This window comes from Danio rerio, chromosome 4 (assembly GCF_049306965.1).
Source record: "Danio rerio strain Tuebingen ecotype United States chromosome 4, GRCz12tu, whole genome shotgun sequence".
Taxonomy (NCBI): domain Eukaryota; kingdom Metazoa; phylum Chordata; class Actinopteri; order Cypriniformes; family Danionidae; genus Danio; species Danio rerio.
The window spans coordinates 53,379,517-53,401,550 of record NC_133179.1 but is presented as its reverse complement, the minus strand read 5'-3'; the positions used below and the strand labels follow the sequence as shown (position 1 = coordinate 53,401,550).

Here is a 22,034-nt window from a genome sequence, read left to right as displayed (position 1 = left end):
GGAAAAATGTATTAGAAAAAGCCACAATAAAAAAAAGCAAACAGCAGTTAACACCAGAAAAAAACAACTTTTTCATTATTAAAGCATAACAATAAAACTTTTTATATTTTAATGAATTGAAATCATGTATTGTAGGCATTTTGGTCAGTTTTACTGCATTAATGTAGGCTATTTAAAGCTGGACCGACCGACGCAGTTCACATGATGCATGTCGCGTTTGTCTAATTTATTATGCACGCAAAAACTTACTTGTAAACCAAATATGTTGCCGGATTCTTTCATGGGCATGAGAGATCAAGTGCTTATGAAGTGCTTCGTCGGCCTCTGGTCGTTAACCGACGCAGAGCCGACGTTTGTTGAGCTGGAACAATAGAACACACGACCGAACGATCATGCGTATGTTTGGCCGACCATATACCGATGTTAGAATTAAAGGGGCCGACGTGTTGACCTTCGGCCGACGTCGGCCCAACGTATGTGTGCTGTCTGGGAACACGGTCATTTCAACAATATAATGGGTTATTTTTATCTCTTGAAAGTGTTTGTGCAATTCTGTATCAGGTTGACTCGATAATATCACACCATTCAGCACAAAATAAACTTTAAACAGAGTCAGGAAATCGAAAGTGAAAGCAGAGCTTCCGTTAACCGGAAGAGTGCGGATAATTCTTAAACTGCATTAACTGTCCCCATCATTTCTTCCTCAAGCAAATGTGTAAATATTAGATCTGTTCAGCAATAATGTTAATTGCATTGGCATATTTATCTGATGTTTTCCCAGCAGGCAGTAGTTGATCAAAAATCTATTTAGTTTCTTATGACTGCATGTACACTAGCAGTGGAATTTACTGCGATGTGAAGGGGCGCCACCTGAAATCTTGCCTAGGGCGCCAAATTGATTGGGGCCGGGCGTGCTGGTAACGTTTCAATACTAACTAACTATTAACTAAGCAAATAAATAAATCAAATAATAAGTTAATAGCTGTCTAAAGCAGAAATTATCGTGACAGACAAACTGCATTAATGTTTATCATTTTATTTATATATGCTGTGAATGCAGTGAGATGACTGAGACTCAGTTTGTGGTGTCCCTCATCATGTGGTCTGTTTCAGTGTGGTGTTGTTTGTGGTGTCCCTCATCATGTGGTCTGTTTGAGTGCGGTGTTGTTAGTGAAGTGAGCATTGATTGCTATAAAGTGTGCTGTTCTTCATCTCAGTATATTGTCATCTCCAGGTGATGGTGAGCGGCTGATTGTTTCCTGAAAGCTCTGCTAATGTCTGCATTGGTGTTTTAGCTGCAGTATGGCAGAGGAGCGAGTAAAGGACTCTCTCTCAGAGAAACACAGGTATTGACTCTGTTTTTACACCATTATTTTAACACTTTCTCTTAAAAACAAAGACCAACAACAATGCACTTATTTGTGTTGCTATTGCCTGATCAAATGATGGACAACGCTTCAGTTTACAGCTTCAGCAAATGTGTTTAGATCATTCTAGATTACAGACAGCTTTACCAGAGCTCAATATGTGTCATGTGCAGGGCCAGACGGAATCTGCGGGCGTTTTTTGCTATTTCTGTGGAGAATTTTGGTAAAAAAATCTGTGGATTTCTGCGGAATGATTTTTGGAGTATCATGACTAAAACTTTAATATGTGAAATAAATAATACCTTTAATACTTTTATTTAATGTTTAAAATGCAAATCCAATATGATTCACTTTATGTGTTAAACAAAGCAAGTGTCTCATATAATATCTCTACTAAAAGACTGAAAATATGACTGTTCAAACTGCATTGTGCATAAATCTGATGAAAATTTTCATATTAGTCAATAATATTACTTTAATTAATAAAAAAAAAACTGAATAAATACAGATTTACACACTTTTACTCAAGTAAATAAACATAATTAATGATGGGCTAAAAATCGGTGGAATTCTGCGTGCACAGATTCCGTGTGGGCCTAGTCATGTGTCTGTTTACCCATGATATCTGTGTAGCAGACCTGATCAGATAGACTTTCAGCCAACAATTAGTTTGTGCTGAAATAAACTACACAAACTCATTAAACTCTTAAAGTTTGTCCTGCAGTTTATTCCTCTGGTGTGTTTGTGTGTTCAGTGTGAGATCAGGATCACGTGTGTGCAGCTCCGTGTCTCTAAAGAGTAACCGGTCTAAAGACAATCCACCAATCTTCAGAGAGAAAACACAATCATTTGCCAAAAGGTATGAATGATTTTTTTTATCACTTGTCAGTCAATCTTCTAAAATCACATTTTTTTATAACAATAAATAAAGTACCACAAATTCATTTAAAAAAACTATTATTATCACCCTTAGACCAGGGATGGGCAAACTTGATCGTCGAGGGCTGGTGTCCCTGCAGAGTTTTGTTCCAGCACTAGTCAAACACACCTGAACAAACTAATCAGTGTCTTCAAGATCACTTGAACTCTATAGGGAGGTCTGTTTGAATAGGGTTGGAGCTAAACTATGCAGGACACTGGCCCTCCTGGATCAAGTTTGCCCACCCCTGCCTTAGACAGTTTGTAAGGTAATTAATATTTAATTTTTTATGGTAATGCATTAGCCTAATGAAACTGATCTTACACCAAAACCCCCGTTAACCAGGTTTCCAACTATTTATAGACCTATTTAAGACCCTTTTAATATAGACTAATATTAATATAATGACAAATGGCACCAAAACTTCAATTGTTGCTTTATTAAACTATAAAGAAATATAAAATAAAATACAAGCTAACTTTGTTGTTATTTTTAGACATCCAAAACGTGAACATTAATTTCTAGTGGCAGATTTAGTTTCTTATGCAGAGAATCTTTCAGTAAATTATAATATATATATACAACAGTTCTGCCTGGTTCTTGAATCTGATTGGCTGATAGCCGTGTGAAATTCTGCAATAACAGCACTGGTCCAGCTTCACCCTTCTGTATTACTCCGCCCACATACAGTAACAAGCAGAGGACCATCTACAGTTTGACAAATATTCCTGCTGTTATTTAGTGGAGAATGTAGTTGTTTAGATTGCAACAATGCAGTTTATTTATAAGGATAGTGCCTATTTTAAAATATTTATAATTTCTGACATAATTTCTAGTTCATAAGAAATAACCTTCTTGCAATACACAAGTGGCTCAGGTAGTGCAGCTCATCCTGGATGGCACTTCAATGTGAACTGTGGCAAGAATCATATCGATCCTACTATCAATTACGTTCTGCTGCCTGCAACATCCTCCAGCATGATTGGTGTGATGTGGGGTGGCATTTCTGATGCAGATGCAGTGTTCGCCAGAGGTAGCCTGACTACCATTAGGTACCGATATGAGATCCACAGACCCCTTGTAAGACCATATACCTATGCTGTCGGGCTCTTCCTAAAGCAAGACAACGCTAGACTTCATGTGGCTGGAGTGCTATCGGTTCTTGCAAGACTAAAGCATTGATTCTATGGACTGGCCCGCTTGTACCTGAGACCCTGAATCAAATTGAGCACATCTGGGACATCAAATCTCGTTCCATCCACCAAAGCCACATTGAACCACAGACTGTCCAGGATTTGGCAGATGCTTTAGTCCAGGTCTGGGAGGAGATCACTCAGGAGATCATCCACCACCTGATCAGGAGGATGCCCAGAAATTGTAGGCATGTGGAGGCCACGCACTCTACTGAGCCCCATTTTAACTTGTGTCAAGGACTCTGCATCAAAGTTAGATCAGCCTGTAGTGTGTTTTTCCTCTTCAATTTTGAGTGTGACGCCAAATCCAGAACTCCATGGGTTAATAAATCGGATTTACATTAATAATTTCTATGTGATTTTGTTTTCTGCACATTCAGCTATGTAAAGAACAAAGTATTTAATAAGAATAGTTCATTCCTTCAGATTTAGGATATGTTATTTTAGTGAGCAGTGTATTACTGTAATGACAAATGACAAACTTTTTTATTTGTAAAACTATAGAACAAATAAAACACACAGGCTTTTTTAGTTATTATTTTTTTGACATCCAAAAATTAAAATTCGGCATGATTAAGGACATTAATGAGCAAATAATGAACATTAAGAGTGATACAAGTAATGCTTCTTTAACTTCACTAAACACTTAAACTTATCTAACACACATTCAGCTGCTATAGGAAGAGGCAACACAAGTGAAGAATAAAGGTTTAACCTTAGCTAATTGAGCTCATAGGAAATTATGAATGAATGCAGCAGATTATGATGCTTCTATTCCTCTGGTGTGTTTGTGTGTTCAGTGTGAGATCAGGATCATGTGTGTCCAGCTATGTGTCTCTGAAGAGTGACCGGTCTAAAGATGAACCACCATACTTCAGAGAGAAGACATCATCTGCCAAAAGGTATTTTGTGTTTCACATTATTGCTCACACATGGACCGTTTTGAGTATTTTATGTGAACCAACAATACAGTAAAGAGAGTCATTCCTGAATGAATCAGTTGTTTGAGTAAATCAAATGAATCAATGACTTTGGCAACTCATTTAGAGACACCTAGTGGCAGATTTAGTTTCTTATGCAGAGAATCTTTCAGTAAATTATAATATATATATATACAACAGTTCTGGCTGGTTCTTGAATCTGATTGGCTGATAGCCGTGTGAAATTCTGCAATAACAGCACTGGTCCAGCTTCACGGTCCGTGTATCATCCGTTCATTTGATTATTCCTTTTATTCCGGAAAATGAAACATCAAAAAAACGATGAATATTTCATTTTTCTGTTTATTCTGTAGGCAGAAAAAACGGAAACTCATCTGTTATTCTGCTTATTAACTTAAAACGAAATATTAAAACAAACACAAAACCAGAACGAAATAATGAGTCAAAAAATTGTGTACTTTTTTGTTTGTTCGTTTGATCAAAAAAATGAACACAGCGTGGGCGTGCATCATTTATTTTCTGGTTTTAAACGGAATAAAGGAAAGGAAGAAAACTGCAGTTTTTCGGTTTTTCTTTTGCTCACAAAAAAACGAGATTTTGGCTGGATTTTCGTTTTTTGATTTAAGGTAGGAAAACGAATAAATGAGTTTAAAGTTCATTATACACATGTAGGCGGTGCTGAAACGCCAACTTTCCTCTCATTGGTCAACCAAATCGGAGCTTGTGACGTCGCCCTCAAAATAAAAGCCCTGCACCCAGGCTTTTTATTATTATTATTTAATTAAAAATAAACTAAGTTTATATTCTATCATTTGAACCACACACAGTTAGCAGGTTTACACTCATTGCGTATGTATAAATTAAATAAAAACGTAAATTAGTAGTATTATTAAACATTTGCCATTAAAATAAATTCATAGTTCGGTGCTAAACTTGCTGCTGTGCACCTGATGCTGAGCAAAGATAGCCATTTCTGAGCAGCACCTGGTTTGCATGCGCTGTAGGCCTAAATAATAGTAATAACTAATAATAATAATAATAATAAAACTATTATTATAATTATTTACTTAGTTTTTTAATAGTTGTAAGGACTAGAATAAGAAAACGGCCCATCATGGGGCTATAACAAATGGTACCATTTCTATTAAATTTCCTCCTATTTTAATTATATGCTATTGGCTATTTTAATTATTTATTTGATAATTACTATTATTTTATTGCAACGGCAAAGCCTACCTATCTTATTATTATTTTTTGTTATTATTTTGTTGTGGTTGCTGTTGTTATTGTAGCAGGGGCATAGCCACGGGTGTGCCAGCATGTGCCGTGGTGCCACCCAAATTGTCATCTTGCATAGCCTATATAAGCGCCGGCATGGGCTTAGCCTATTCGGCGCTCAAGCGGGCGCATGAAACTTGCGCTGGCAAGAGTAATGATTATGAATGTGTTGGGGGAAAAGAAAACGTTTAAATTATTTGTAAATAAAATAGTGCAGCATTATTCTCAATCAGTGTTGGCTGAAAAAATTAAGATAACCAACACTGCACAATTAATTATGATTTACCTTGTTTAGTAACTAAATGTCATAAATACATTTAAAGAATATGGTAACACGTTCAACTATTCTGGCTTATTTATTGCACCAAAAGTAATTTAAAAGGAATTGCCTGTAAACTTTTAAACTGCGTGATGAAAAGTGATGCAAAAAGCTTATTTAGGTCAGTAGGCCTATAATGCAACATACAACGTATGTAAACTTATGACTTAAAATGACCTAAAATGACCTAAATTGCGTAAAAACCTAAAAAAATAAAATAAAATTGGCAGATGTGTGTCGTGAAAAATGTAAGAGTCAGGTGTATGTGGCTTTCAATTTGCGCATGCATGGTGCTTTTAAAGTTTCGGAAAATGACTCATAAAAAGACAAGGACGTTTTTACAAGTCGCAAATCGATAGGCTATAAACGCAGGCAACCCGTGAGAACGGGTTCGCGCAGGTATGTATGGCTATCACCACTTATTCATCAGGTGGCTTTGACCACTTCTAAATCCCCTCTGATGAGCATTACTCAGTGTCCTGCAAAAGCCAAAATCATGACAGTTCACCACATCCAGTCATGCAGTCAATACAGAGGTGCCGGCTTGCATTGAATAGCCTATATTCGATGATTGCGCCTGATTAGCCCGCTCCGTCTCCCATACTCCAGTAATTTGAATCAGTAATAACGAAAACAATACCTTACAAACAAAAAGAAGCAGGTTTTAAGATCTTTAAGATTTTATTGCAACGCCAAAGTGCGCCCGTCTTATTATTTTATTTGTTGTTGCTGTTAGTAGCATTAGGCCTATCTGTTATTTCATTTTGTATTATATATATATATATATAATAATAGTAATATATATATATATATATTTAAGGTGAGCCAAGGTGATATAAGGTGAGCCGCAATATATTTCTCGCGTATTCTTCACTCAACAAGACTTTTGAGAAATTCTAAAACGCTGGATTAATGAACACATTTTTAAATGAACTAATTAAACACAGACTTATTTGACAATAAATAATGGCTTGTAGTTTTGTAGTTCAGACTAACTGACGAGCTAGCTGTCTGTGCATTGCGCTAATAACTTGACATTGGCTCTTCTCTGTGCTGCTAACTGTTTGCATTTATGGTTTTACTATTGCATTAAATAATAAAAAAGGGAAGTGCATTCGCGCACTACAGGCCTATGCCTAATTAAGTTTTCTTTAATCTAATTCTTCCTAAATTGTAGAAAATCTTTAAAACTACAGGACTTTAATCAAAACTTTTCCATTCGAAGACTTACAGTTATTAATAGCTTAGTCCTTATAAACGATCAATTTTTAAAATACAGAATTTACAGATCTATTTAAAATAGCCAGGCCTAAGACAAATGCGCATTTTTGCGCATGATCCTTGCATGATCAGATTCAGAGCGAAGCGTTTATATATATTTTTATATAAGCCATAAATAAAATAAAAAAACATTTAGAGTAATGGAACATAATATGTAAAAAAGCTAAACTAAGCTACAGCCCAGCCGGCATTTCAACGGTGACTCAACGTTGAATCAACGTCAGGTCTATGGTTGGATCAACGTTGAATTACCTTTCGATTTTGCAAATTGGATCAACGTTTATATAGTGACGTTGTTTCACCGTCGGACCACCACCGGTGATTCACCGTTGAAATTACAACGTTGTTTCACTCTTACCTTCTTCATGGGTGAATTATGGTCGTTTTGTAGACGTTGAATGAAGGTTGAATTACCTTTCGATTTTGCAAATTGGATCAACGTTGATACCGTGACGTTGTTTCACCGTCATACATTCAACGTAAGTTAAATAGAAATTACATACAACGCAAAGTCCATAAATATAGCAAAAAAATTTTAAAAATAAAAAATACACAACACAAATACACAACTTAGCCTGTGTATCAATTTATTTAATACACACCTCATTATTTCACTTATTCTAAATATACAGCAACATTTACAGCATACATAGTTTATTAAAACCATGCAGGTTACTATACATGCTGTACACTCAAATACAGAAAAAGGCATACAATTAGTCACTTTTTAATTAGGTTTCATGAATTAAAGTTACTTAATGTTTACTTACATGAACAAAGAACAAATACTTGTACAGCATTTATTAATCATTTAATTAATTGAAATATGTCCCGATGCTATTAAAATCAAAATGTATGCTTGTTAACATTAACGCACTGAGCTGACATGAACTGTACTTTTTTTATATGAAAGATGCTTCATTGTTCTTTGTTCATGTTAGTAAATACATTAACACTTACTAATACAACCTTTTTGTAAAGTGTTACCATCTTCAGAAAGACAGATACTAAATTAAACTAAGTAACTAAACTACACTTCAACCATCACAGTCTCCAAAATACAATTCTGTTTACAAAGTTTACAAAATACCCATTTTTAAAGTGGCTGCAGTAAAAAATAATAATAAAAAACATCACTTACAACTAAGAATCACAAGTGAAATACATTACATCTGTTTGAGGTTTTATAGGTTGAGAGAAACACTTGAGGTAAAAGATGGCACTGGGGACAAAGAATCAAGTGTAAAACACTAAAACATCTATATCAGTCTAGCAGTTAAATACATATTTATTTCTCAAACACCAGGTGAGTTTCCTACAAAATCAATAATGAGGTTTGCTATTCCAATTCATTGTGAATGAATGGCTTCACTTTCACAATAGTGAAAACTCATGCTATAATCTAAACCTGACATTGCTCCTTCACTTTGCAGGTCTGCATGCTAAATATTTATTTTTTATTTATTTTTTGCATAAAGTATTATTGTGTTTAGCATTACTTCAGCAAAACTGAGCACCTGTGACAGTGGAACATGTAGACAAATATTTCAGTAAATCATCAAGAAAATGTGTAGAATATATGGTTTGATTCTCTCTCACAAACACAACACTAAAAGCAATTTGTTATTCCATTATTATTATTAGTATCATAAAAATTGCATGTTCATAGGGGTCTTATAATAATGGCTCACATTTGTGAATGTAGGACCACTATTTCACTATTACATGTCACATTAAGTGTTCATATAGGTTCTGTTATTAATTACTTGTGTCATCCCAGAGACCTGTTAATCTTCAGAACACAAACTAAAATATTTTAGATTAAATGCTCCTCATCCTCTACAGACAGCAATAGTCCCAAGATGGTCATTGTCCAGATAAGGCACAAAACACATTGTCAAAACATTCCATGTGACTTCAGTGATTTCAACTGTGAACATACCAAGCTCCAACAACACTTTAGTGAGGCAAAACAAAACAGTAAATACAAATGTGTTTGCGTATATCTCTCCCGCATCAGATCAGCATGTTTACTACGAGCAGTATGCACACACCATGACCTGTTGTGGCAAAGGCAAACAAGTTATTTTTACAGTACTTGCTGTGATTTAACCTTTATGACAAATGTACTGGACCTGTTACACATATCTTTTATGAACACAAATTTCACTGTAACGGATGCTGTTGTTTTGCTCCAGTTATACCTTTAGAGAACACCGTACTAGTCAGACATCCATACAAAAGCAGAGAGTTTGGTCTTGTGTAGCAGAACTGCAATAGATGTCTGTCTGTCTGTCTAGGCTGACACTGGTTTAGGCCATCAGTATGTCCTTGATGACCTCAAATGGAGCTTACAGATAACCTGCAATAAATGAAATAGGAGGTTACAACTAAGTTGGTATCTGCTATTATACAAAGTGAAATTCAAATATTTATTTTTTATTGAATCCAAATTTGTCCTATAATATCGTCACACTCAATAATTTTGTCTCATCCATCTGAATATTTCTAACTAAGAGAAGTGAAGAATTAGGTGTGATATCGTCAGGAAGCCCTTCGCCACCACCAGTGCCAGCATTTCCAGAATTCAAATTTCAGATTCTCAAAAAAATTACTTTTTTTTTTTTTTTTTTTTTTTAACAAAGGCTGCAGTAAAGAATCATGAAACATTCAACACATATAATAATTACAAGTTGTTGTAAACCATTACATGTACTGTAAAAGCTGTTTGAAGCTTTTTAGACATATGGTTGAGAAAAACTCTAGAAGGAGCAGCACTTCTACAAAAGTCTTCATGTAGGACAGAGAATTAAAGGGATAGTTCAAAATGTTTATTCTGTCGTCATTTACTGACCATGTTGAACACAAAAGAAGATATTTTGAAGAAAGCTGCAAATCTATAACCATTGACTTCTATAGTATTTTTTTCTACTATGGAGGTCAATGTTTACAGGTTTTTAGTTTTTTTTTTTTTCAGAATAGCCTCTTTTTTTTGTTCAACAAAATAAACTCATAATGGTTTTAAACCATTTGGGGAGTAAAATGTGAGTAAATTTTCATTCTTGGGTGAACTATCCCTTTCAGTTGGAAAACACCAGAATTCTTAAGTAGACCCCTTTCGCAAGACAGATGATGCATTTCATTTCTCATCTTAATCCTCAAGTTTTTAATATTTAGATTTATTTAAATAGCATGTTTATTTATTTGTTTTAATGACATTTAATAAAAACAACTTCTCAATGACATCACATGTACTGGACCTGCTACACATGTATCACTATTTTTATGAATACAAATTTCACTGTAACAGGTGCTGTTGTTTTGCTCCAGTAATACCTAGTTTAGAGAACACAGCAGTAGTCAGACATCCATACAAAAGCCTTGGCGTGGAATAGCAGAACTGCAGTCTGTCCAGGCTGACACAGGTTTAGGCCATCTGCGTGTTCTTGATGCCCCTCAACTGGACCTTCCAGAAAACCCAGAAAATTAAAACCCATTACACCTCTTATCTGCTACTATACAAAGTGTAATTTAAGCATTAATTTCTAACTAAATACATATTTGTTCCCCAATACTGTCACATAGTATAACATCACAACATGATTTCACAATAATAATATCAATATAACAATATAATATCACAACATAGCCTAACAATCAATAAACAAACAGATTAGAAAGAGAATATCACCAACCAAAGCACCAAGAAGATTTAACAGATAGCTTAGTTAAAGGTAAAGTAAACTTACATGGACAAAGCCTTTTCCATTCAATGCTGTGCAAGTTAGTGCGTCTCTGGAGTAAGTTACATCTCTATAAGCAAAAACAACAACAACAGTGAAACGACAGCAGTTCACTTTGTAATAATAACACTAATGATACAGCGTATAAAAGGATATTGTTTTATAACGTTGCTCAGTAACTTTAAACTGCGTTTGGAGTTTATCGCTTTGAATTTGCCATAAAAACGCTCATTTAGACTAATGTTAAACATGTGACATTACCTCGAGGTTAGCTGCGCGTCACCGGAGCGCAAACAAGACTAAAAACCAATCTGGAAAGTTTTAAATGCTTCAAAATTCGAAACACTACACCAAGTCACATTTAAGATACACTGTGTGTAAAGCAAAATCGGGGGGTAAATAAAACATTAAAGCATCTAAAAACACGCTTACCTCTGAATTCTGCTGCACTGCAGGTCAGGTGTTCGTAATTAAGTGAAGTGAAGCGCTGCGCGCGGCCGCGTGCGCCGAGTCCTCTGATACCATGGTAACCAAACATGTTGAATATTGGGTGAAGCCATGACGTTAATTCAACATACAGATCATGATAAAAAAAAATGTCAACGTTGATTTGTACAAGGATTTCTGTAACTTTTTTCAACCATTTATCATTCAACATTGTTTCAACATTAAAGCAACTACTGACGTATTTTCAACCACATTTCAACGTTGAAGCCTTGTCATATGCAGGCTGTTTTTCAACCGTTCAACATTAAACGTTCTATCAACATTATTTCAACGTTCAAAACACATCTGACCTTATTTCAACCATATTTTAACGTTGAAGGTCGGTCGTGTGCCAGCTGGGTTTCTTACCTTACTCTCTTGTCCACAAGAGAGGACAAGAGACCATTTATGTGAAGCTGCTTTGACACAATCTACATTGTAAAAGCGCTATACAAATAAAGCTGAATTGAATTGAATTGAAAAAAAAATAAATTAAAGAAGGTATAAAAGAAAATGGCGTCAAGCTCCCTACTTACTATGTACAAATATATACAATCAGCAGTCATTTAACAGGCCGTGGTCAATCCTCTTTTCAATGTCAACAAAGCAAGACCTAAAGCACTAAATACTTTCACAGATTTTCAAACACTGCAATGAAGCATGATCTGAAACACCCAAGTCGCGATTTAAAGCATCGATCAGTTTAGAAGTGTTTCGAGACCTGGTGAATTTGCATTCGACTGCCAGGGTCAGAAAAAAGTTCTGTTTCATATAGCCTAGTGGACTGTGTGTCTGCATGCTGTTACTATGCTTCAAATGACTTTTGGGTTCAGTTTGTAACACTGTGAAACAATAATTAATATTTTACAGTACTGTGATGCTTGCGTTTGGGTAGACGTTAAAAAAAAACTATAAATGGGAAATTTATTGGATATTATAAATAATTCTTGTTAACTTCTGGCCACAACTGTGTCTGATCTAGCAACAACCCTGTTTTATGACCAAAATAAGACATTTATTCACAAAGTGTTTATTCAGTTGTCAGACCAATGTTGAAACAAAACAAGAACAAAGCATTACCAACTGGTATTAAAGCATTCAAAAATAGCTGTATCAGCCTGGATCTAAATCCACTATCCCCGCTTGGTAGTCAGACACCCTAACCTCTCCACTAAATCTCTTGAATGTTCAATTCTACAAAGTGGGGTTTAATACCTCAATTTGCTTAACTGTTCTTTGCTGAAGCTGTTACAGTGCAATACATAAAAAATGACCACTATGTGTCACTGTAGAGTAGGGTTTTGAAACATTTTGAAGCTTTGACACATTTGCTTCAACTGTTTTAGTGTTTCATGAAGCCTCGCTTTGCCCACAACTACTTAGAAGAGGGGAAACACCCATGGAAGCAGACAAGTGAGGGAGAAGGTAAGGTGAACCGAGGTTATATAGGGAGTGCTGATGAGGGGTGCAGGTGTCACTGTTTAAAAATCAGGTGACTGTTGTCAGCGGTGATAAGAGGTGGCAGGAGATGGAGAACTATGATTGGTGCTGAGGGAACTTGATGATGAGAGAGAGTGGTAGGTGGAGCAGCAGGACAGAGTCGGGGATGTGACAATCATTAGTAACTATCATGAACTAATAGTAATTAACTATAAACACACACACAAATACATACATTATATATATATATATATATATATATATATATATATATATATAGAGAGAGAGAGAGAGAGAGAGATTTTAACAAACTTTATTTTGCCTTTTTTTAAAAAGGAATCAATACACAATCAGTATAAGATCATTGAAAAAATTACATTAGCACATTTTTTTTTTCTTTTAAAATAATTCAGAAAAAGATAAGTTCTCTCCTATAACAGTACATATCTGTCCATCTGAATCCCAAATATCTTTAAAACCTACAATATTGTCCATCAATCTATAATAATTAAATTCTAGCTGTATTCTAGCCCTTATTATACATTTAAAAAACAACAAAACATCTAAATCAGTGCTTTGTTCTATTTTTTTCTTTCTTGTTATGTAAATTGCTATTTTCGCTTGTCCTACCAAATAATTTAACATTTTACAAACATTCTTCTTTTTTTTCCCAATTTTCACTCCAAAAATGAAACAAACATCAGAGAAAATTTCTCCATACAATTCAAACAATTCCTTTAAAAACTCAAATAATAAAAATAATCGTTCACATTTAAGAAAACAATGAAAAATTGTCTCTCTACAATTACAAAAAGGACATAAATCTGTAACATCAGAGTTTAAAATAGACACAAAAGCATTTACAGGAATAATACCATGGAGTATTCTCCATTGAATATCTCCAACCCGTTTTGTCAATGGTGGCTTATAAATTGCTTCCCATACTGGCATTATTTCATCTTTAACTTTCAAAAATTTTCTCCAGGGTGTGTCAATCTTATTTTTTAGTTTTCCTTTGTTTAACACTTTAACACAGAATGAATAAATACATTTTCCACCAACAGAATTAAAAACAGTGAAACGAACGTCATTTTTAAAAATCCAGTATAAAAGTTCAAAGTCCTCTTCCTCCATTTTTGGTCTTACGCATATGTCGGGAAAAAAGTCAGTGCATTCAGGCAATTCGCTTCCATTCATCCAGTTTTTAAGTTTTAACTTTTCTTCTTCTGATAAAGAGTCCCGAAAAACTGTTAGAATTTGTCCAACTTTCCTTAGAGAATGAATGTCAAGTCTTTGTGCCACTGTTTTCACATTATTTAGATTTGGACCTGCTAACATTGACAAATCCTTCACTTTTAAAACTCCAGTTTTGATGAAGATATCGTTTAGTCCAACAAAATCATCTTTTTTTAAAACAATTCGTGATCCATGCACAATTGGTTCTTCTAATAACCAGAACAAGGAGGAATTTTTTGTACACATTTTTTTTCTTTCTACAACACCCCAAGCTTTGAAAACACTGCAATAAAAGGGAAAAAAACCTCTCACATTTAAAACATTGGTATCCAAAAGAAAAATTGTTTGTTTTAATCCCAAATTTCCAAACTGTTTTAAGATATTTTCAGTTAACACTCGCCATGGAACTTCCAATTTTCCATATAAAAACTTTTGCACAAATTGTATCCTAAAAGCAGCTTTTCTGCTTGTCAAGTGAACCAAACCTTGACCTCCTAGTTCTTTTGATAAATATAAAATATTCTGTGGTATCTAATGCAATTTATTCCAAAAGAAATTAACAAGCTTTCTCTGAATTTTTATTAATAAATCAGCTGGAGGTTCTAAAACTGCTAATTTATGCCACAATATAGAGGCTACCAAATTATTAATAATCAAAGCTCTACCTCTATATGATAGACATGAGTGAAGCCATTTCCATTTTTTCAATTTTCCATCAACCATTTCTTCAATCCCATTCCAATTTTTTTCCTCTATAGAATCATTCCCTAAAAAAACACCCAAATATTTAAACCCTTCACTAACCCAGTTTAGACCACCTGGTAACATAGGTTTTTCATCTCTCCAATCTCGTACTATCAGACCTGAACTCTTTTTCCAATTAACTTTGGCAGATGAAATTTTACCAAATTCATTTACTATTAAGGTTGTTTTCTCAACATCGTTTTGACTTTTAATGATAACAAGGACATCATCTACATAAGCAGAAGTACACACAGGTTTAAAATTATCATCAATATTTAACCCTATCAATTCACTACGTAATCTATTCAATAAAGGCTCAATGGCTAAAGTATATAACATTCCTGATAAGGAGCACCCTTGTCTTATTCCCCTATTTACATTAAACGGTGCACTTAAGCCACCATTGACCTTCAACATACTCTGAATACCTCCATTAAGAACTTTAATCCTATTTAAAAAAACAGAAGAAAAATTAAAAGCTTCCATTGTTCTCCATAAATATTCGTGTTCAACTCGATCAAAAGCCTTCTCTTGATCCATTAAAAAAAGGCCAAAATTGAAACCAAATAGTTTAGAAGTATGAATTAAATCTCTTATAAAATGTATGTTATCAAAAATCGACCTACCCGGAACACAATAGGACTGATCACTATGTATTATATAATTCATTGCATTCTTTAATTTATTTGCTAAGGTTTTAGACAGAGCTTTATAGTCAGCGCATAACAAAGCAACAGGTCTCCAATTTGCAATATCTCTCAAATCCCCTTTTTTTGGTAACAAAGTCAACACTGCTCTTCTGCAGCTCAAAGGGAGTTGCTCTTTAATAAAACTTTCATTAAAAACTGCCAACATATCTGAACCTATAATACTCCAAAAGGTTTTATAAAATTCTATAGGGATTCCGTCAATTCCTGGAGCCTTACCACTGGCCATACTCATCACGGCTGAATGTAGTTCAAATAAGTTCAATGGTTGTTCAAGTGCAGCATTTATTTCAGCTGGTACTTCTGAAAGACCTTCAAAAAACTTGTGTGTAATATTTAGATTTTCTTGATACTCAGAAGCATATAAATCTGAATAAAAATCAATCGCTCTCTTCCGTATTTCAGCAGGCTCTGTCAAAACCTTTCCATTATTATCTAACAATAAATGAATTATTCTACTTTGTCCGTTTTTTTTTTCAAGACTAAAAAAAAAACTGGTTGATGTGTCCATCTCATTAAAATTTTGAAACCGTGACCTTATAAGTGATCCTTGTCCTTTAATTCCAAGAAGTTCTCCTAAAAAATCTTTTTTCTTTTTGATAGATTGTAAAAGGGTTTGATCTCGAGTTGAATCACTTAACACTTGAAGTTTTATTATATCATATTCGACTTCTTCTATTAATTTAGCAGTATTTCTGGAAGTATTAAGAGTATATTGTTTACAAAATTGTTGAATATTAATTTTCCCCACATCCCACCATTGCTGAATTGATTCAAAATTCTTTATATTAATTTTCCAGTTATTCCAAAAATGCATAAAACTTTTCTTAAAAAAATTATCATTTAGTAAGGAAACATTTAAATGCCAGTATGCACTTTTTATTTTAATTGAATTTATAAAAACCACTCCACATACTAAACCATGATCTGAGAAACTAACTGGAGAGATAGCACATGATTTAAAAATCTGTAAATGATGTTTATAACAGTAAATTCTATCAATTCTAGCCATAGAGATATAATTTTCTCTGTAATGGGTCCAAGAATATTGTCTAAAATCTCTATGTTTCTCACGCCACACATCTGCTAAATCAAAGGCTTCAACAATACTTATTAACTTATTTCTTGAAGCCATATGTGGTTCAACGTGATTTCGGTCTAAATTATTTGTTGTGCAATTAAAATCTCCAGCTAAAAAAAGAAATTCTTCAGAGTTACATCCTTCTAAAGTATCAATTAATTTTTCTAAAAAAATCATTCTTTCTCTTGCAATAACAGGAGCGTATACATTTATGAAGATAATTTTTTTTCCTTCATATCTTGCAGTAACTTTAACTAACCTACCAACTATAATTTCCTCCACTTCATAAGACAAAGGTGAAAATGATCTTGAAAAAAGAATGGCCACGCCAGCACTGGTAGAGCTTTTATGACTCATTATAATAGTGCCATCCCATTCTTTATGCCAATCAACCTCATTATTAATACATGAATGAGTTTCTTGGACAAATGAAATGTCAATATTTTTTAATTTAATTAGTTCAAAAAAAGAAGCTCTCTTTTTTATATCTCGTGCTCCATTTAAATTTAGTGAGGAAATCTTAAACTCAGCCATAATCAAGAGAGAAATGGCTATTAAGATAAAACTCACTACATAATTTTGCTTATTATTGTGATCCTTCCAAATCATCTTTTTTCATTTGTGCTTTTGTCTTTTGAACTAATTTCCTAAGACGATATATTTCAGTCTCAACAAGTCCATCTCCACCCACAATTTTCATCACGTCTCTTGCAGATTCAATAAAATTAGCTAGATTTGGAAAGAAATCTTCTACTACCACATTTCTTTTTCCTTTTGTTACTTGTAGAAACCTACGAAATTTGTCCAAATCATACTTCTCTTCCTCTCTTAATTTCAACATTGTTTGTGTAGAGATTTCTTTTTCACTATCAGATTCCGATGAATATTCCATCTCACTGCAAGCGCCTGCATTAGTCATGTCTTTGATTTCTATTTGTTCTTTGATGTGACTCTTTTTTTGGATTTTTTTCATTATGTGCACTTTTTATTGCCTTTCGCTTAGTGTTTAGCAATTCAAGATTAGGTTCTGTAATTTCCATTAATTCTTGTTCTAGAACAACATCAGCGTCTTTTGTGCCTACTGTTGTTTCCCTAATGTCATTGTTCGTCTCTGTTGCATTGGGTTGTGCAGCATTTATCGCTACTTCACTTTCATCTTGTTCGTTCTCATTTACATTGATTTCTGCTACCGAAGCATTGTTATTTTGAGTCTGAATTGTATTTGTCTCTTTTTCTTTTTCTTTCTCTGGGCAAAATCTGTATAAATGCCCTTCTTTGTTGCAGTTGAAGCACTTCATTGTTTCAGTTGTAACGAAGATTACATAATCAAACCCATCGATCGTAAATTTGAATGAGAGATTCAGCTCTTCGTGTCCTTGCTTCAACACCATAAACACCTGTCGTTTAAACGAAACAACGTGTTTCAACAGTGGTGATTTGCATCCTACCGGGATCTTTTTAATTGCTGAAACAATTTGTCCATATCGCAACAATTCTCGTTCTAAAACGTCGTCTTTTATGAAAGGCGGAACATTTGACAACATAACTTTCCTCGCCGGATTTATCAGAGGAAAAACCATTGTATGTGCGTCTTTCACTACAATGCCTTGTTCTACAACCTTGTTCACCTTATCTATTGAATCCAAAAAAAGAACCATCGCATGATTCATTCTAGAAGCAGATCTTATGCTTTCACATCCAACTATTTGTCCGACCGCAAGGCTACATTCTTCCACAGAACAATCAACTCCGACCGGCACTTTGATTCCATGCCGTCTAGTTAGTTGCTCTAACCCTCCACTTTCCTTTACCGCGGCCATAATGGCCAAAAAGAAGCTAAAAAAAACTCAACACAATATTCCAAAGTAAATTAAGCAATAAACTAACCGTGAAAGTTGGGAAAAAACACAGTCGCTCTCACAGTCACGCTTCACCCGCTCCACAGACGCACACACATGCGCACGAGAGAGAGAGAGAGAGAGAGAGAGAGAGAGAGAGGAGTTTTTTCTCCTCCAGATATACCTCCTCTCTCTCATCTTCAGCCTAACTGGTTGGTGACAGTGAAAAAAGCGAGAGGTGGCAGTAATGCATCAAAAAGTTTGTTGTCGACCACCAAAAAGCATGAAGAAGAAATCACCATTCTTGCCATCATATGGATTTACTTTCATCGGCTAGGCACTGATCTCACAGCTCTGTAAATGTCAGTGCCATCACTTATTGATCTGTGATCAGTAAATGTAGTTCGTGTGGACGCTACTGCGCTACTTCACTTGGGAAATATAGTTAGGCTAGTAGAGTAATACTTGTCTTCGGCTCATCGTTGATTTAAAAATAGCTTGGCGTTGCTAGCAAAAATTTTGAAACTTCTTTAGACAAATGAGATGTCAATGAGCATCAGGAACTGCCAGCAGCAAATACATTTTTTAGAGGGACACCCCTCTGACTCCACCACTGAGGGTGATGGTGAGGAGACCCTCCAACCTGAAAGAGTTGGAGTTCATCACTAAAGATAAATGGGCAAAACATACATGTGGAGACATGCAAAAAGCTGCTTAGCAATTCTAGCAAGAGTTTGATAGCTGTAATAGCCAATAAAGGCTTTTCTGTTGATTATTGAGAAGGGTATGAATAACTTTGGACATGAAGTTTTTTTGTTCAAATGTAAATAAAAGCTGAAAAATAAATTTTTGCACAATGATGCCACTTATAATGCTCTTTTTTAACATTGTAAAGCTTTACTTTTTAAAATTTAAATATGTTTTTGTATAGCTGTAAATCCCTGTGTGTGTGTGTTAAGCAATGTAATTGTGCATTTTGCACCCCAGAAGCACATAACACTAGTACACTCTTCTAAATCACAGATGAAAACCCTGTGTCTTTGACTTTAGACTTGCTTTTAGTTGGTCAATTTTGCAGTCTATTTTATTTGCTTCAAAATAGCAATGCACCTTAACACACCAGATTTCAGACCAGCACACTCATGAGCAAACAAATGAGTCCGAATGCATTTGCCAATTAAACAACAAGGAGCAAAACATGAAAATGAAACCTGCACCATATTGAAACTAGCAAAAATTACCTGCTCCACAAAGATCTTTAGTCTTCTCACTGATTCTTTGTGTTGCTGTTGTCCCTGCAGTGTGGATGGAGATGATCAGACTGGAGACCTGCAGCAGGATTCACTCCAACCAGAACATGATGAACTCCAGAGAGTCAAAGAGCAGCACAAAACCAGCATGAAGAACAAGTATGAGAGATTATTTGAGGGAATCCACCATCGAGAGACTCAAACCCTACTGAACAGGATCTACACACAGCTCTACATCATAGAAGGAGAGAGTGAAGGAGTGAATGAAGAACATGAGGTTTCACACATGGAGAAAAGAGCCAGAACAGAACCCTCACAACACACTCCAGTCTACTGCAATGACATCTTTAAAGCCTCAGCTGAAGCAGGACATGAGGAGAAGATCAAGAAGGAGGAAACCCAGATCAAGACTGTTCTCACTAAAGGTATCGCTGGAATCGGGAAAACCGTCTCTGTGCAGAAGTTCATTCTGGACTGGGCCGAGGGAAAAGACCATCAGGATGTAGATTTCATGTTTGTGCTTCCATTTCGAGAGCTGAACTTGATCAGAGATCATCAGTACAGTCTTCACACACTTCTGCTGGACTTTCATCCTGAACTTAAAGATCTGGAGCCCAAGATTTATGAGCAGTGTAGAGTTGTGTTCATCTTTGATGGTCTGGATGAAAGCAGAATCACACTCAACTTTTCAGATGAGGAGAAAGTTTGTGCTGTGACTGAATCTTCATCAGTGGCTGTGTTGATGTGGAGCCTCCTGAAAGGAGATCTGCTTCCCTCTGCTCTCATCTGGATCACCTCCAGACCAGCAGCAGCCCATCAGATCCCCTCCAGATACATCAATCGTCTGACAGAAATTCAGGGATTCACTGAGCCTCAGAAGGAGGAATATTTCAGGAAGAGAATCAGCGACGAGCATCGAGCCAGCAGAATCATCTCCCACATCAGAAGAGCAAGAAGCCTCCAGATCATGTGCCACATACCCGTCTTCTGCTGGATCTCCTCCACTGTGCTTCAGAAGCTCTTGGAAGAAGATGTGAGTGCAGAAATCCCTCAAACTCTGACTGAGATGTACATTCACTTCCTGCTGATTCAGATCAACATGAGGAAGCAGAAGTATGAAGAGAGAGATCCAGAGAAACTCCTGCAGTCCAACAGAGGAGTGATCCTCAAACTTGCTGAAGTGGCTTTCAGACAGCTGATGAAGGGCAATGTGATGTTCTATGAGAAGGACCTGATTGAGAGCGGCATAGACGTCACTGACGCCTCGGTGTATTCTGGGATCTGCACTGAGATCTTCAAGGAAGAATCTGTGATTCATCAGAGGAAAGTCTACAGCTTTATCCATCTCAGCTTTCAGGAGTTTCTGGCTGCTTTCCATGTGTTTTACTACCATGTGACTATAACAATGAAGGAACTGAGGGATTATGTGTCAATAGAAGATGCACATAAACAAGCAGTGGATAAAGCTGTAGAGAGTAGTAATGGTCATCTGGACCTGTTCCTGCGGTTCCTGCTGGGCATCTCACTGGAGTCCAATCAGAAACTCTTACAGGATCTTCTGCCACACACAGAGGAGAGCTCAGAGAGCATCAGGAGGAGCACACAGTACATTAAAAACAAGATCAAAGGAGATGACCGTCTCTCAGCTGACAGATCCATCAATCTGTTCCTCTGTCTGCTGGAGGTGAAAGATCAGACTCTGGCCAGAGAGATTCAGGAGTTTGTGAAATCAGGCAAACACTCAGAGGAGAAACTCTCTCCTGCTCACTGCTCAACAATCTCCTACATGATTGAAATGTCAGAGGAGCCGCTAGATGAGTTTGAGCTGCAGAAATTCAACGCTTCAGATGAGGGAAGACTGAGACTGGTACCAGCTGTGAAAAACTGCAGGAGAGCTCTGTGAGTATTCATTCATTCATTCATTGATCACAGTAGACACACATCAGTCTGCCTCTGCTTGATGACACCGGAGATCAAAGGTCCATCGTGACATCGGAGGGTGAACAGTTCAGATGACAGACCGGGCTCACTTCCCTCCTACGGGGTGCAATACACGGACACAGTTCTTTATTGCTTCCTGGGCTGTTTCAGCAGTGCAGCTGGAGATGGCTTGTCTCCCAGTCTCACCGCTGGATCGACTAGAGGGTGTGACATGTGGGCTGATGTAAGATGAGTTTTCCAGCCCCCGTCCCTTTCTTCCCAGGGGTGCAC

The 22,034-nt window shown here is 35.9% G+C and overlaps 1 protein-coding gene and 2 long non-coding RNA genes across 4 annotated transcripts in view; 1 reads left to right on the top strand and 2 right to left on the bottom strand.

Annotated features, from left to right (window-relative positions):
* Positions 1–22,034, top strand: part of LOC137491177 (protein NLRC3-like) — a 68,468-nt gene that overhangs the window by 8,582 nt on the left and 37,852 nt on the right. Inside the window, exons 2-6 of one of the 2 annotated variants that reach the window (XM_073948295.1) lie at positions 1,235–1,346; positions 2,122–2,226; positions 4,280–4,381; positions 12,874–12,952; positions 19,875–21,722. In XM_073948295.1, coding sequence (XP_073804396.1) covers positions 19,972–21,722 — 1,751 coding nt within the window. In that variant the 5' untranslated portion in view covers positions 1,235–1,346; positions 2,122–2,226; positions 4,280–4,381; positions 12,874–12,952; positions 19,875–19,971. The remainder of the gene's footprint in view (positions 1–1,234; positions 1,347–2,121; positions 2,227–4,279; positions 4,382–12,873; positions 12,953–19,874; positions 21,723–22,034) is intronic. The other variant, XM_068220254.2, reaches the window with a different exon arrangement.
* On the bottom strand, positions 10,666–11,527 carry LOC101884316 (uncharacterized). The gene is made up of 3 exons (XR_223417.4): positions 11,474–11,527; positions 11,048–11,111; positions 10,666–10,764 (listed from the first exon to the last, which is right to left on the bottom strand). It is a non-coding gene; the product is annotated as an uncharacterized lncRNA (long non-coding RNA).
* Positions 17,986–22,034, bottom strand: part of LOC141381964 (uncharacterized) — a 1,176,553-nt gene continuing 1,172,504 nt past the window's right edge. The window contains exon 2 of the long non-coding RNA XR_012402875.1: positions 17,986–18,896. This is a non-coding gene — a long non-coding RNA (uncharacterized lncRNA). The remainder of the gene's footprint in view (positions 18,897–22,034) is intronic.